The sequence below is a fragment of the Monocercomonoides exilis genome, assembly GCF_001643675.1.
Source record: "Monocercomonoides exilis strain PA203 chromosome Unknown scaffold64-419423, whole genome shotgun sequence".
NCBI lineage: Eukaryota > Preaxostyla > Oxymonadida > Polymastigidae > Monocercomonoides > Monocercomonoides exilis.
The window spans coordinates 271,860-285,413 of record NW_027150609.1 but is presented as its reverse complement, the minus strand read 5'-3'; the positions used below and the strand labels follow the sequence as shown (position 1 = coordinate 285,413).

Genomic DNA, 13,554 nt, shown 5'->3' with positions numbered 1-13,554 from the left:
TTGACAGAGATTTCTTTTGTGTTTTATATAATAATTTCCTTTTTCATAATTTTTTCTAAATCGATGGACTTAAACAGTTCATCCCATGATGAAGCTCAGGAAGGAAGTGATAACGACAAATTTGAAAGATATTATTCAGCCGTTTCTTTTGCCTGTGTAGATTTACATGAAAACGAACAAACTGGAAGCAGTATATTGATCAATATTTAGAAATAAATTTGAATATATATTTGATTTATCAACAGTTTATCTTCCTTCAAACGATGAATTAAATTTGTTATTGCCTTTCGTATACGACAAAACAATATCTTTTGAAATCCAGAATTGTGAGACTAAGCAATCAGTTTACTCTGGATGTCTCGGACTTGCTGCGAAGCCTAACGAAGTTTACCTTCCATTTTGGGTATGAAATCTTTTGGAAACTTGAAAATTCACATTTTAAATGAATTTGTACAGATGATGAACTATCTTTCGCTGTCAGAACAGTCAATAGTGAAGATAACAGCCAAGCACATCCCAAAGGCAAATTCTTTAACCTTTTCCCCTGCCGAAAAAACAAACCAAAACATGACATTTTCAGAAACTGAGTTTGAAAGAAGTCTTTTTTTTAAAAGTGTTTTACATCTGCTTCTTTTTCTGAAGCATAAAGCAAGCCCTTAAAAACTTTTATGCGCTGGCAGAGTACAGCACAATTCCATTATGCATAAAAGATGAGATTATTCTATTTTTTATTGTCGAAACGCAACCACAGTCAGCAGTAATTATTGATGATGTTGAGAACATAAAAATCACAATAATTGATCAAGGTGGAAGTGATTTGATGTCTAAAAATGCAAAAGAACTTAAGGGTGACGACGTCTACGAAGACAAAGTAGAGGAAGCTCCAAATTCTTCCGAGAGACTTCTCAATAAATACAAAACTGCTTCTTCAAGTTCTTTTTCTGCACCAGTTCATCAAGAAAAGCCTATAAACAATAATCACGTAAGATTAAAAGTTATACCAGAAGTTAACGACATTTCTATACTTCAAGAAATGGACGATTTAGGCTTTTTATGCAGCATTTCTCGTAAGGTTTGATATTTTTTTTCCCTGGAACCAATAATGTTTTTTTATTAATTATTTCTTGATATATTTTATGCTACATTTATATGAAAAATTGTCTGATTAAATAAACTCCTTTCCATCTTTCTCTCTGTTCTAATTTCAAAAATTTGAATGTTCATCCAATTTATTCATTTTCATTTTCTTATTTATGTATTTATGTATTTATTTATTTATTAATTTCTTTCTTTCTTTCTTTTTTTAACTTGTGTGACAATGCCCCACTAATAACCCCACCACCCTCAGATTATGAGAGAGCCTGTTTGCACACCCGGAGGAAGTGTGTGTGATCTCGACGAGCTTCTGCTCTTTGTGCGAGAGATCGGCCATTGGCCAGACACCTTCGAAGCCATCACCGAAAAGGATGTTGAAAAACACGTTGTGCTCGACAAAGGCCTGCGGTCGTCGATAATTGGTGTGGCAATTGCTTGTTTTTTTATGAATGAACGCAGTTTATGCTCAACATTATAACCTATCTTTGATTTTTTTTTATTTTCTGCTTGAATTTGGATATATGAACTTATGATAAAATGATGATGATGATGATATTAATAAAATGCTTATATATGATCATGCTCGTGAATGTTCATGACTAGAATTCTTGCAAGAAAAGAACATCATCAAAAAGCCACCGCCGCCTCCCCAGCCAAAGCCAAAGACTCCTCAAAGGACTCCAGCAAGCAGCCCACAAAAGCCAGCGCCTTCTTCACCAGCACCAGAAAAGAGACCACAAACCGCAGCAGCCTCGACAAATGCCTCATTCACCCGCTCTTCTTCACTCACAGGCACTCCCCCACATTCCCCCGCTCCCTCCAGTGCATTCAGCCCTTCTGCCAGCAGCCTTCAATACAAGGCATTTATCCCGCTGCAAGCAGACCCCAGCGCTTCAACCATCTCCCGCACTGTGCTACCCAGCAAGAGCGCACAACGAACTGCAGCTCAGCCTCAATATGCATTTTCTCCGCTCTCCTTTGACAAGCCCCCAACTCCGTCTGCACTGCCAGGTGATTCATTTGTGCCCTATTCTGAGTATAATCCCGCTCCTGCTTCTGTTTCTGCTTCTGATTATTCATTTTCTTTGCCTCCGTCACAACCTTCTCGTCTTCCTCCTTTGCCCCATCAGCAACATACATATGCTGCTCCCTATGGTCCTTCTTCTCTCGTAAGTCTTCATTCTCCTCAGATGCCTCATCAACTTTCTCATCAGAGCTCTTCTCTGCAAACATTCCCTTCTTCTTCTCCAATCTCTTATCCTCCTTCTTATCCTCCTTCTTATCCTCCTTCTTATCCCTCATCTTCATATCCCTCATCTACTAACCCTCCACCTTATCCGTCTTCTTCTTATCCTCCTTATTCTCCGCCTTATTCCTCGCCTTATCAACCACCTTTCCCTCCATCTTCATACCCTCCATCACCTTATCCTCCATCATCTTATCCTCCATCACCTTATCCTCCATCTTCTTACCCACCATTTTCTCCTCCTTCTTCTTCTCCTTCATCTCCTCATCCTTCTTCAAGGCCTGCAACCGCGTCTCCATCGTCAGTCAGATCAACCCAACGAAGCATAACAAGCTCTGCCAAATCGACAACAAAGTCTTCCTCCAGCCTCTCTTCCAAATCCTCCGTCCCAACCTTCGAGTACTACATCCCTCCAGATAAAGACTCATAATCTTCCTTCTTTCATTGAAGCCTTTTAAAATCTCATCTTGCATCTGGTTTTTTTTTCTTTATCATTCTCTTCTTCAGAGTTTGAGAACACTTCCTATGCCTGTCACTATGAAATAAACACTGGAAACAATAGGCATTATAAACAAGAAGAGCATCTGCTTGTTCTTATCCTCGCATGACATCTGCAATTGCAGAATATATTTATTTTTCATTTGCTCCTCTCCTTTGATTCAATGGAACAGCCCCTTACGAAATCCACCATTCTTTTTTCATTAAAAAGCATATTGTCAATTATTTTTTTTGAGACATTACTTCTTTTTATGATTATTTGGGACAAATCTTTTTCCGTTTGTTTCATTTTGATTGTGAATTATTCCTTTTTAATTTTATTTTATATTTTATTTATTTATTCTTTATTTGCTTCATTTTCAGAAATAGAAAATGCTTTTTAATTCAGCTCTCTACATTTTGTCTTAGAGAAATTCACAGCTGAATTTTAAAACCAGAATTAAGCTTTTTGCATTTAATCTCAATATTTTATTTTCATGTCGCTTTTTTTTTTTCACACTTTTTGGCAAAAGAAAACATTTCATAAATTCAATCAATATTTGCACTTATCGAAAAGATGAAATGGTCAATGTCATCTTGAACATCAAAAGTGCAAGAACAAATGTATATTTTTGCCAATTAACAAAACAATTGATCAAAATAATCAAATGTTTTGCCATAGAGGCAATTTAAAAAAAGGCAAATTTACTTCTTTTGGGTTGCTTTGGCTTTTGGTGCTTCTTTCTTCTCGACTTTCTTGACATCCTTCTTGGCGTCTTTGTTAACTGGTTTCTTGGTGTCTTTCTTTGCATCCTTCTTCACATCTTTTTTCTCGGTCTTCTTGACATCCTTCTTTGTTGTGGTCTTTGGTTTCTTCTCAACTTTCTTGACGTCTTTCTTTGCGTCCTTTGCTTTTGAGGCTGCTTTTGCCTTTTTTGCTGACTTTGCTTTCTTTGATTTCTGTGATGTTGTGGCTGCTTTTTTCAAAGCCTTTGCTTTTGCCAATTCGGCGATCTTCTTCTTCTTCTCTTCCTGTTTTGCCTTGCGTTTCTCGGCTTTTGAGACTGGCTTGACCTTCTTGTCCTTCATCTGTTTCTTTGCTTCTGCCATCTTCTTCTTATTTGCCTCTCTCTTTGCCTTTGCGCGTGCAATTGCCTTCTGGATTCTGTCCAAGCGTGCTTTCTTGGCTGCCTCTTTCTTCGCCTTCTTTTCTGCCTTGAGTTTTCTGAGGACAACTCTTCTCTCCTTTCTGCGCAGTGGAACTCCCCATGGATCAACAAGATTGGTTCTCTTTGTCACTGGTCCCTTCACCTTCTTTGCTGGAAGCTTGCCAAGTGAGCGCAGTTTCTCAAGACGTGCTTTTCTTGCTTGCTTAACTTTGCTGTTCAAAATTGTCATTCTTCTGATTTTGCGCACAAGAAGAAGTTCTCCTCTCTTTCTTGGGATGCGAGGATGTGGGTGCTTCTTTGGCTGGACATATCTCTGAACAGAGCCAGAGTGAATGATACGGTCCAGATCTGTCAAGACCATGTGAGAAGTGGGATGGCGATATCCTCTCTTCATCATGGCATCACGACGGCGAGTTCCATAGAGTTTGTCCAATTTTCTGAAGGCTGCTTCAGTCCAAATGACAAAACGACCAACATGTCCACCAGGTGCCATTTCCTTGAGGTTAAGTCTGCAGACGTTGATGCAGTTCACACCAGAGATGTTTCTGCATGCACGAGACAAACCTTGTTTGCCTGCATGAACAATCAAAACACCTTTTCTCTGGACATAGCGACGGTTACGCATCTTTCCTTGGCCAGCTCTGATCTTTCTTGAGTCTGCTGATCTCTTGATATCGTTTGTAGCATGCAGCATGGACAAGATTCTCAAAGCTTCTTTTGTCTTCTTGATACGCTCAATGTCGTTTGAGACAACCAATGGGATCTCAGGAACTTTTTCGATTCTGTGACCATGGGCCATCACCAGAGATGGAACTGCTGATGCAGCGATGGCAGAGCACATGGCGTATCTCTTTTGGGTCACATTAACCATTCTGTGCCATCTTCTCCAGATTTTCAGTGGAGAGAACATGCGACCACCACGAGTCATGTTGGCGAACGCACCCTGGCCGTTTCTTGAAGTTCCTGAGCCAGAAATACGTGGCACACGAGACACAGCTCTTCCTGTACCCCATGATTCAGCTGAATGTTGATGTCCAGCTTTGTTGTAACGGCCATATGGCTGTCTGCTGTTCTTTGTGATGTTTGTGTGCACAAAGTTGACAACATCAGGACGGATTGGACTGTAGCGAATCACTGATGGAACGTGAATGTTCTTAATAACTTTTGCGTTTTTGTTATAAACAGAGCAAAGAGACATATTCTTCAAAAATACAAAAATAGGTACATTATATAAAATATTAATGAGACATAACGTTTACAACAATTACTAAAGGCTCATCATACTGTTCTTGGATTTTGATGTAATTGGAAATTCCCTTTTTGGCTTTTTTACCATATTTGGCATCATCTCAATAAACAATTATGGTTTACAAAATTCGTTTGTGGAATAAATATGATTTTTTTTTGAAAAGAACAAACAGGTTAGTAGTTTGATGAACAAAAAATGATAAATTGTTCCATTAAATATGTTTCATGATAAAGTTTATTGAAATATTTCATGAGAACTTTTTTCATATCAAATGCATAATATTTTATGAAAATTTAAAAAAATGTTTGTTTTTTTCTCATCTGTCAAATACTTCTTTATTTATTTGTTGAGCATTCATTTTTATCGTTGAAAATTAAAAAATAACACAATTATCAAAACTATGTGTATGTTTTTCCAAAGAAAGTATGGTAAAAATTATGAGAATTAATTAAAATCGAAAATAAATAAGTTACAATTTTGTGAACATTTACAGGAACAAAAAGTCGCTCTTTCAAGAAATGTTTAACAATCTTCAAAAGAACAATGTTAAATGACCCTTATAATGTTGCAACACCAGCTGCAATTTGCAAAATCTTTCTTGTATCTTCTTCTTTCAGAGGGAAAAGATCAGACTTCACTCCAACTTTTTGCTGATCCTGTTCAATCTTTACAATCGCGTCAATGTTTTCAGGAACAAGCTTGAGGTCTTGCAGCGTCTTTGGAGTCTCCCAGAAAGTATATAACTCTCTCATTTTGGCAAAGGCAGCTTTGACATCTTTCGTTCCATAAACAGTTTCTGCCCATTCCTCAAACTGCTCCGGACATATTCCCTTTGCATAAATGTATGGATAGTATGAAAGAGACACAACAGCTAATCCTTCTCCGTGTGCAATTTTGTCGTTGAAAGCAGAAATAGAATGCTCAATGTAATGCACATTCCAATCTCCAGACAATCCAAATTCTGGCAAAGTATTCAAAGCCAAAGAAACAGCCCAACAGAAGTTAGTGCGAGCTTCCAAATCTTCCTTATTTGCCTTGATTCTCTCCATGGACTTGATTATTGATCTTTGAATAGCAAGATTAATTTGACGTGTTGTGTAGTTGGATGCATCACGGGAGAAATAAGTTTCCATAAGATGAGACATTGAATCAACAGCTCCGCACATCACTTGGCGCCAAGGCAAATGGAATTGAACAGTTGGATCAATTGCGCTTGCAATTGGGAAATAAAAATAGAATGGCAATTTTGCATGTTCTTCTGGGTTGGAAATGACTGAACCTCCATTAAATTCGGATGCAGTTGCTGAGATTGTCAATACAGTGAATAATGGAAGGGAAACCTCTGGACGTGGAGATTTTCCAATGTAACATTCCCAGACATCTTTTTCCATTTTTGTTCCAGCGCAAATTGCTTTGCAGCTATCAATTGTGCTTCCTCCTCCAACAGCAAGAACAGCTTCAATATGCTTTGAAGGGTCTTTGCACATTGCTACTCCTTCTCTGACTTTAGAAATGAGTGGATTTGGCTGAACACCCCACAATTCTTCGCTTTCAATTCCATTTTCGCTAAGTGTTTTCTTTACGCGATCATACACTCCATTTGTTTTAGCGGAACCTCCTCCTAATACAATCAAAACCTTTTTGAATCCGCATTTCTTAATTTCACCACCGAGCTGCTCAATGCTTGATGGGCCTAAAAGATACTAAAAATTATATTTTCAACATACATAAATCAAAACACAATGAACAAAATCAAAAATTAAACCTTTGTTGGGTTGTGGAAGGATATTGTTGACATTTATGTATAAGGAAAATTTTATTCACCCTTTATTATTAATTCGGCATTCAATAAGTATTATATGCTTTTTCGAGACAAATACGCAGTAAGATATATGAAGAATCGCAAAAACGTAAATCCGAATGGATTTTCCAACATTTTTTGGATATTTTGTGGTTCATTGAAGTCTAAATTTCGACTGATTGTTGGCATGAAAAAAAGCTGAATTATAATAATTGAAAGGTGAATTCAATAAAAATCTCATTTATTACAATTTCATAAGATTTCAAAATTGTGTTTCAGTCACGGAATAATCGATTTTTTGATATGATTGATAAGAACAATCCGAGCTGAAAAGTATTATTGATTGTTGATCAATATTTTTTTATTATGAGATAAGTGAACTTGATGACTTTTCAAAAAAACATGAAAGAAAACTTTTTGAGCTTTTTTAATCAAATTCATTTGAGAAAGTTCAGATATTTTTTCCTTTTAATGAAAAACAAGATGAATAAACGAAAGAGTTCTAATCAAAAATTAAAATTAAATAGAAATAATTTGTGATAACAAAATTGATTGATTTCTTCAGACTGAGCATAGCATAAAAATAGAATTAGATAATGAAAATGCTTTGCACTCTAAACATTCATTGATTCAGTTGTGAAAACAATTGCTATTCAAAAATGACTCAAAAAAAATAATTCACAAAATTCATAATATGCTGCAGTAAATTTCAAATTTTTCGAAATTTGTTATAACTTTCTTAACATTTATATTTTTCCATCAACAAAATTTATTTGTTGATTTTTCATTAAAAAATATTTTATATGATCTATTCTTTAATTAATATTTATGAGTGCCTTTGATTTTATAGGTGTGCTCCAGTGCGCTTTTGTAAAATATGCATTTGATGCATTTGAATGTTATTGCACGTTTAACATTAAAATGCAATTTTTTAAACATGAACACTCTCAACGAATTTTTTCAAAAATAATTTTTATGATTCTTGTTGAATATTCCTTCAGACGATCCCGAAGAACAACACCCCCCACTAAAACCTAGCCCTGTTGTTAGGCGTCTTGTTACACCAAAAGCAAAGTCTCCTTCAGTTGCTTCGCTTCCAGGGGCAAGCGTTCGAAGGCGAAATGCTCCAAGATTTCGACCAGGCGCAAACAGAGAGGAAGATCCAATTTCTTCATCTCCTAGTCAGCGCTCAGATGCAATTAGTCCAACAGCATTGCAAGCGTCGCCTTCAAAATTATCAACTTCTCAGACAAATATTCGAGATTCGTCTTCACCACCATCTCAAAACACTTCATTGAGACAAGAAGAAGTGCAAGACAAAACTACTCACACAATTTCACCACAAACTGCTTCGCCTGCTACTGCTGTTCAAGAACATAAACAACAATTAACTATTCTTGATGATATGAGAGATAATCAAAAGCTATCGTCAACACCTCAAAGTGTAGAACAAAACAGGCAACAACATTCACAATTAGCGCATCAACACACTCCATTATCATCTGCAATCCAAACTCCTTCTTCAACAATACGATCACAATCTTCTCTTCCTGAAATATCTCCACTTCAATCGTCTTTATCAAAGACCGAAGTCTCATCTTTACCCGAACAAAGCCCAATTTCAGTTAGGCCCAAGCCTGTAAAGCAATCATCTGAGCATGCAGATCCTCGTATATCACATTTCCCTCCTAATGCATCTTCTTCTACTTCTCCCAGCAATTCCCCTTCATCAAAATCTTTATCTCCATCACTGCCAAGAGATTACACTTCACGTCCTTCTCAACCACAAACTCAACCTCAACCCACTCAAGCACCTCCATCAGTGAGCGCGGTTGAAACTCGAGGTGCTTCATCAGCCTCAGCTTCTTCATCAGCACTATCTCAATCTGATTTATCTCCTTCATCCAGAACAAGTTCACCATCTGTTGTTCCCTCTTCTCTTTCTGCATCACAGCCACACCACACCCAACCCCCAATCCCTCCACAGCCAATCACCGTGCTCCCACCTCCTGTTCCAGTCAACTCCACCATCTCTCTTTGCCGCGGCGCAGTCGAAGAAGTCGGAAACTCGCTGAAGACGATCCACGAGCGCCGGCAGAAGCTGGGCGAGAAGGAGAATGTTCTCTACAGTCAGATGGAGGAAAGCGGAGACGCAATGCTTGCGCGCCTGAGGCAGCAGATCGGGGCGCTGGAGGAAGAGCAAACAAAGGCCGGAGAAGAAGAAGACTTCGACCGGGCAGAGGAGCTAAGAGTGCAGATAGAGGCGCTGGAGGAGAAGGAGAAGGAGATACAAGGCAGGAAAAGCGAGCTGGCACAGAACTTGCAGAACATGTTCCTGGAGCAGTCAAAACTGCTGACTGACGAACAGGAAGCACGCGACACTGCACAGACGAGGCTGGACACAATGCGGATTCGGCTGTCGCGATCGCTTGACAAGAAGAAAAAGGGAATGAGCTCTTCTTCATCTTCGTCTGCCCTGACTGCCGATGGAAGAGGGTTCGGAGGAGGAGCAGAGGAAGTGATTGACAGCAGCAAAGAGCTGCAGGCGATGAAAGGAGAACTCGCGCAGAGCGAAAAGAAAGAGGACGAGGCAGCGCTGGAGACAGCAGTGGCAGATGTGCGTGTGGATGCCGTGCGAGAGAAGATCGATCGCGAGGCCGGGTCAGCCGCAGAGGAGAAGGCGCAGCTGCTGAACAGCCGGAAAGAGATGGTCGACGAGATGGAAGAGCATCTGAAGGCCATCGCGCGGCTGAAGGAGTCCATCGGCAGCATCGACAAGCAGACAGACGCGATTGACCGGCGCGTGGCAGAGGCAGAGAGGAGACATCTGACAGAACTCACGTCAGTCACTGAGAACCAGAAGAGGGCTGCACAACAGCTGAGGCTGTGTCGGACGATGCGTGCACGGGCAGAGAACGGAGTGATGCTGATGGAAGCGTCGGAGTCAGAAGAGGCAGCGAAAGGGACGTATGAGCGAGTGGTGCTGGCTGTTGTAGAAGCAGAGTCGTTTGTTTTGTCAGCAGAAAGAACGCGCATTGCAACCGAAACACGCGAAACACAGCAGCTTTTCCGCGACCTGCTGCGAGCGAGCACGGAAGAAGAGGAACGAGAGGACGAGGTGAAGCACCAGCAGAAGCATGTGGCGGCGATCGAGAAGGAGAGGGACGAGCTGGAGGCAGAGCAGAACAAGTGCCGCGAGCAGAGCATGCAGCTGCGGCAGACGGTTCACAACATCCAGGAAGAGCGGCTGGTGTCGATGGAGGTGGAGAAGAAGACGGCAGCAGCAGCACACAACTTCAAGGCGGCGAAGAAGATCTCTGACCAGATCAAAGAGCTGAAGCAGGAGGTGGAGGAGAAGGAGGTGCTGGCGAAGGAGCTGGACGACCGGGCGAAGGACATGGAGGCGCAGGTGATGCGCATTGCGGGGGAGATCTATGGACTGAAGCAGTCGATGAACGAGCCTGTTGTGCAGAGGATCCTAGCATCGCTGAAGAAAGTGGCTGTGCAGGCATCGCTGCTGCAGACGACGAGGCAGACGGCGAGGAAGAGGCAGGCGCGGGCGAAGGCGCACAAGATGCTGCTGGAGTATGCGAGCGAGGCGATGAAGAGCGCGCTGAGGAGGAAGAGGAGGAAGGAGAAGGAGAGGGTGGAGGCAGAGGAAAGAATGGAAGGGAAGAAAAGAGTCAGCGCAGATGCACAGAAAAAGGAAGAGGAGATGAGAAAGAAGGCTAATGGCGATGACGATCAGGAAGAGAAAGAGAAAGAGAAAGAAGAAAAGGAGTTAAAAGAGTTTGGAGTGGAAGACGACTTATTCCACACGTCGCCAGCGTTCCAAGTGCTTGCCAACACAGTAGAAGGAGATGTGAAGCACTTTGAGGAGCAGAGGAGGCGCATTTCAAAGAGAATAGAGCTGATGAAGGGGATATACGAGAGCGAGAGGAAAAGGCTGGTGAATCTGTTTGGGATAGACGAGGAAGAGGAAGAGAGAAAATTGAGAGAGAGAATAAAAGCAAAGGAAGAAAAAGAAAAGAAAGAGGCAGAAAAGAAGGAAGCAGCAGAAGAAGTGAATGAAGAACCAAATGAAGCACCGGCAGAAAAAGAGGAAGAAGAGAAAAAAGAGGAAGAAATGACTGATGAAGGAAAAATTAATGAAGAAAACGAAGAACAAGACAAAGAAACAATCAAAGAGGAGAAAGCAGCAAATGCCGAAGAAGAAGAAGAAGAAGAAGCACAGAAAGAAAAGGAAAGCGCTGAAGACGAACAAACAGAGCAGACTGTCGAACTCACAAAAGAGCAGCAGATTTTGCGAGATGTGAAGAAGAGCGAAGAGATGGAGTGCTTTGAGGAAGAAGCAGAAGAAGACGACGAAGAAGAATATCGAGAAATGGCGCTGTGGAATGCGAGTCATAAGCACATTGCTTCATCATCTGCATCATCATCATCGTCATCATCATCAGCTCTATCACTTAGCGGGGCATCTCATTCCCGCTCGTCTTCTTTATCTTCCTCTGCTTTACACTCGCGTTCTCCATCTGCAGCCAACCTCGACGATGAAAGCAAGAGCAGAGAGAGAGACGACGACGAAGACAGCACAAGCAGCTTGTACACTTCTGAGCGGCCGAAGCTGTCTGCGTTTGCAGCAGCGTCTGTGTCTGCCACATCTTCAATGCCATCTTCACTCGCTTTTGCGCTTCCAAACGGAGAAGGCAGCAGTGATGGAAGCAGCAGCATCCCATGGCTCGCACTGAAGAAGATGATTGCGTGGGAGCTGGCACAGGGCGAGAAGGAAGAGAAGGAGGAAAGGTTGAGGAAAGAGAAAGCGGAGAAGGAGAAAGCGGAGAAGAACTATACGAAGCTGATTGTCAGAGAGAAACGGCAGAACCAGGAAAGAGCGCAGCTTGGAATGGAAGAGAAGCCACTTACGCCGAATCCATTCAGTGCAGAAGGAGCAGCTGCTTCTGCTGCAAAGCAGACAGCGTCAGTTTCTCGCCTTCAGATAGCATCGCCGTCGACTTCACCACCACCCGGTATGCAAAACTCCCCCTCTATTTCATCTCACTCCAATTCAACTCATTCTCTTGATGTGGCTTCTGCTTCTGCTTCTGCAACTGCTTCATCTTCAGCTTTTGCCACGTCAGCATCTCAATCTGTTCTGGCATCTTCTGCTTCATCAACATTGGCATCTTCGATGACTTCGTTATCTTCTTCTTCTGCAGGTGCTTCAACTGTAGGATCTTCTTCTTCTGCAAGCGAAGAGGAAGAGGACGAGTGGGATGAGGAAACAGAAGAGGAGCAAGAGGGAGAAGTCGAAGAACAGAATGTTTCTAGTCCTAGTGCTGCTCATAGAGAAGAAGAGATTGCGAAAGAAGCAGGAACAATTGAAGCAAGCAAAGAGAAGGAAAACAAAGATGAAGAAGAAAAGAAAGATGAATGCGAAAGAACCGGAAATGATGAACAAGGAAAAGAGGAAGTGGCAGAAGATGACGAAACAAGAAAAGTGCGTCTGGAAGGTGAGCAGGCCAAGATTGAGGCATCAATTGCAGAAAAGGAAGAGTTACTCAACAAATTAATGGAAGAAGAGAATTATGATGAATGCGATGTTGTCAACACTCAAATTGAAGAATTGAATGCTCGATTGGACAGAATAAAAACTCAACTTGAAAATATTGGGCAATAAAACATTTGAATAAGAGTGTTATTACATTTCACCTGCTGAGGACTGAGAAATACGCATGGATTGAATGCTTGAAGAGGTCAAATTGGATTTTTTTTACTAGAATTTGAGCTTTTAAAAACTTTTTGAACTTCGCTTTGATCTTCTGATTTGTTAATGTGAATGCTTTTCTCAACATGCCCATTGGTTTTTTGTCTTTTCCCTAAAAATATCACTTTTTAATGATTTTTTAAAATTGTTTTGGAAATCAGAATTGTGTATGATATGATAAATACCATTCTTTTAAGAAATTCGCGGAATATTCAATAACTCATATATTTTTGTAATAATACCAATTTTTTTACGAATTTTTTGGATCCTTTTTTTGCCATTTGTTTTGAGAGATTGAATATCAACATTGTTTCACAAAGTTTGTTTCATTTCATTAGAGTTTGAAAATTTTCATCAAAATACAAAAAAAAAAAAAAAAAAAAGATTTTTTTCGGTGTGTGAGAGTTTATAAAAATTTAGATAAATATTTATTATCCAAAAGCTAAAATACTTTGTCTCCATTCCGCCCCACCCTTCAATTAACAAACAAATATATAAGTAATTTTTTTAATATTATTTACAGATAGTTTCAAGATATGATTTCACTCTTCAATTATTCAAGAAAAAATGAAGAATCCTTTCAAATGACCAAATTTTCATGTTTAGTTCTTTATTCATTTATTCTCATAAATACTTTTGCTTTTTTTTCTTTTTTCACATGTTCAATTAAACCTGTTAACTTAATTTTGACTGTTCCATTATTTTTTGTCATTAAGGAAAAACAACACACTCAATTTAAAAACAAAAGAGCAC

At 40.2% G+C, this 13,554-nt stretch overlaps 4 protein-coding genes across 4 annotated transcripts; 2 read left to right on the top strand and 2 right to left on the bottom strand.

Moving 5' to 3' along the window:
- Positions 1 to 63: 63 nt before the first annotated feature.
- Positions 64 to 3,394, top strand: MONOS_5710 (putative Ubiquitin fusion degradation protein 1 B (Ufd1B); the record flags this gene model as incomplete). The annotated part of the gene is made up of 6 exons (XM_067875883.1): positions 64 to 190; positions 246 to 403; positions 457 to 587; positions 643 to 1,072; positions 1,349 to 1,517; positions 1,699 to 3,394. The coding sequence occupies 6 exons, from the start codon at positions 64 to 66 to the stop codon at positions 2,769 to 2,771; spliced, it is 2,088 nt and encodes a 695-aa protein (XP_067719293.1). The 3' UTR covers positions 2,772 to 3,394.
- Positions 3,358 to 5,305, bottom strand: MONOS_5711 (putative 60S ribosomal protein L4). Its single transcript, XM_067875884.1, has 2 exons — positions 5,272 to 5,305; positions 3,358 to 5,188 (listed from the first exon to the last, which is right to left on the bottom strand). The coding sequence occupies exon 2, from the start codon at positions 5,183 to 5,185 to the stop codon at positions 3,524 to 3,526; it is 1,662 nt and encodes a 553-aa protein (XP_067719292.1). The 5' UTR covers positions 5,186 to 5,188; positions 5,272 to 5,305; the 3' UTR covers positions 3,358 to 3,523.
- A 269-nt stretch (positions 5,306 to 5,574) lies between these two features.
- MONOS_12585 (putative NADH-dependent butanol dehydrogenase) lies at positions 5,575 to 7,034 on the bottom strand (the record flags this gene model as incomplete). Its single annotated transcript, XM_067865217.1, has 2 exons — positions 5,575 to 6,939; positions 7,002 to 7,034. 2 exons carry the CDS (start codon positions 7,032 to 7,034, stop codon positions 5,794 to 5,796), a joined length of 1,179 nt encoding a protein of 392 aa, XP_067719291.1. The 3' UTR covers positions 5,575 to 5,793.
- Positions 7,035 to 7,854: 820 nt separating this feature from the next.
- On the top strand, positions 7,855 to 13,184 carry MONOS_12584 (uncharacterized protein). Its single transcript, XM_067865216.1, has 2 exons — positions 7,855 to 7,887; positions 8,039 to 13,184. Exons 1-2 carry the CDS (start codon positions 7,866 to 7,868, stop codon positions 12,712 to 12,714), a joined length of 4,698 nt encoding a protein of 1,565 aa, XP_067719290.1. The 5' UTR covers positions 7,855 to 7,865; the 3' UTR covers positions 12,715 to 13,184.
- The last annotated feature ends 370 nt before the right edge of the window (positions 13,185 to 13,554 follow it).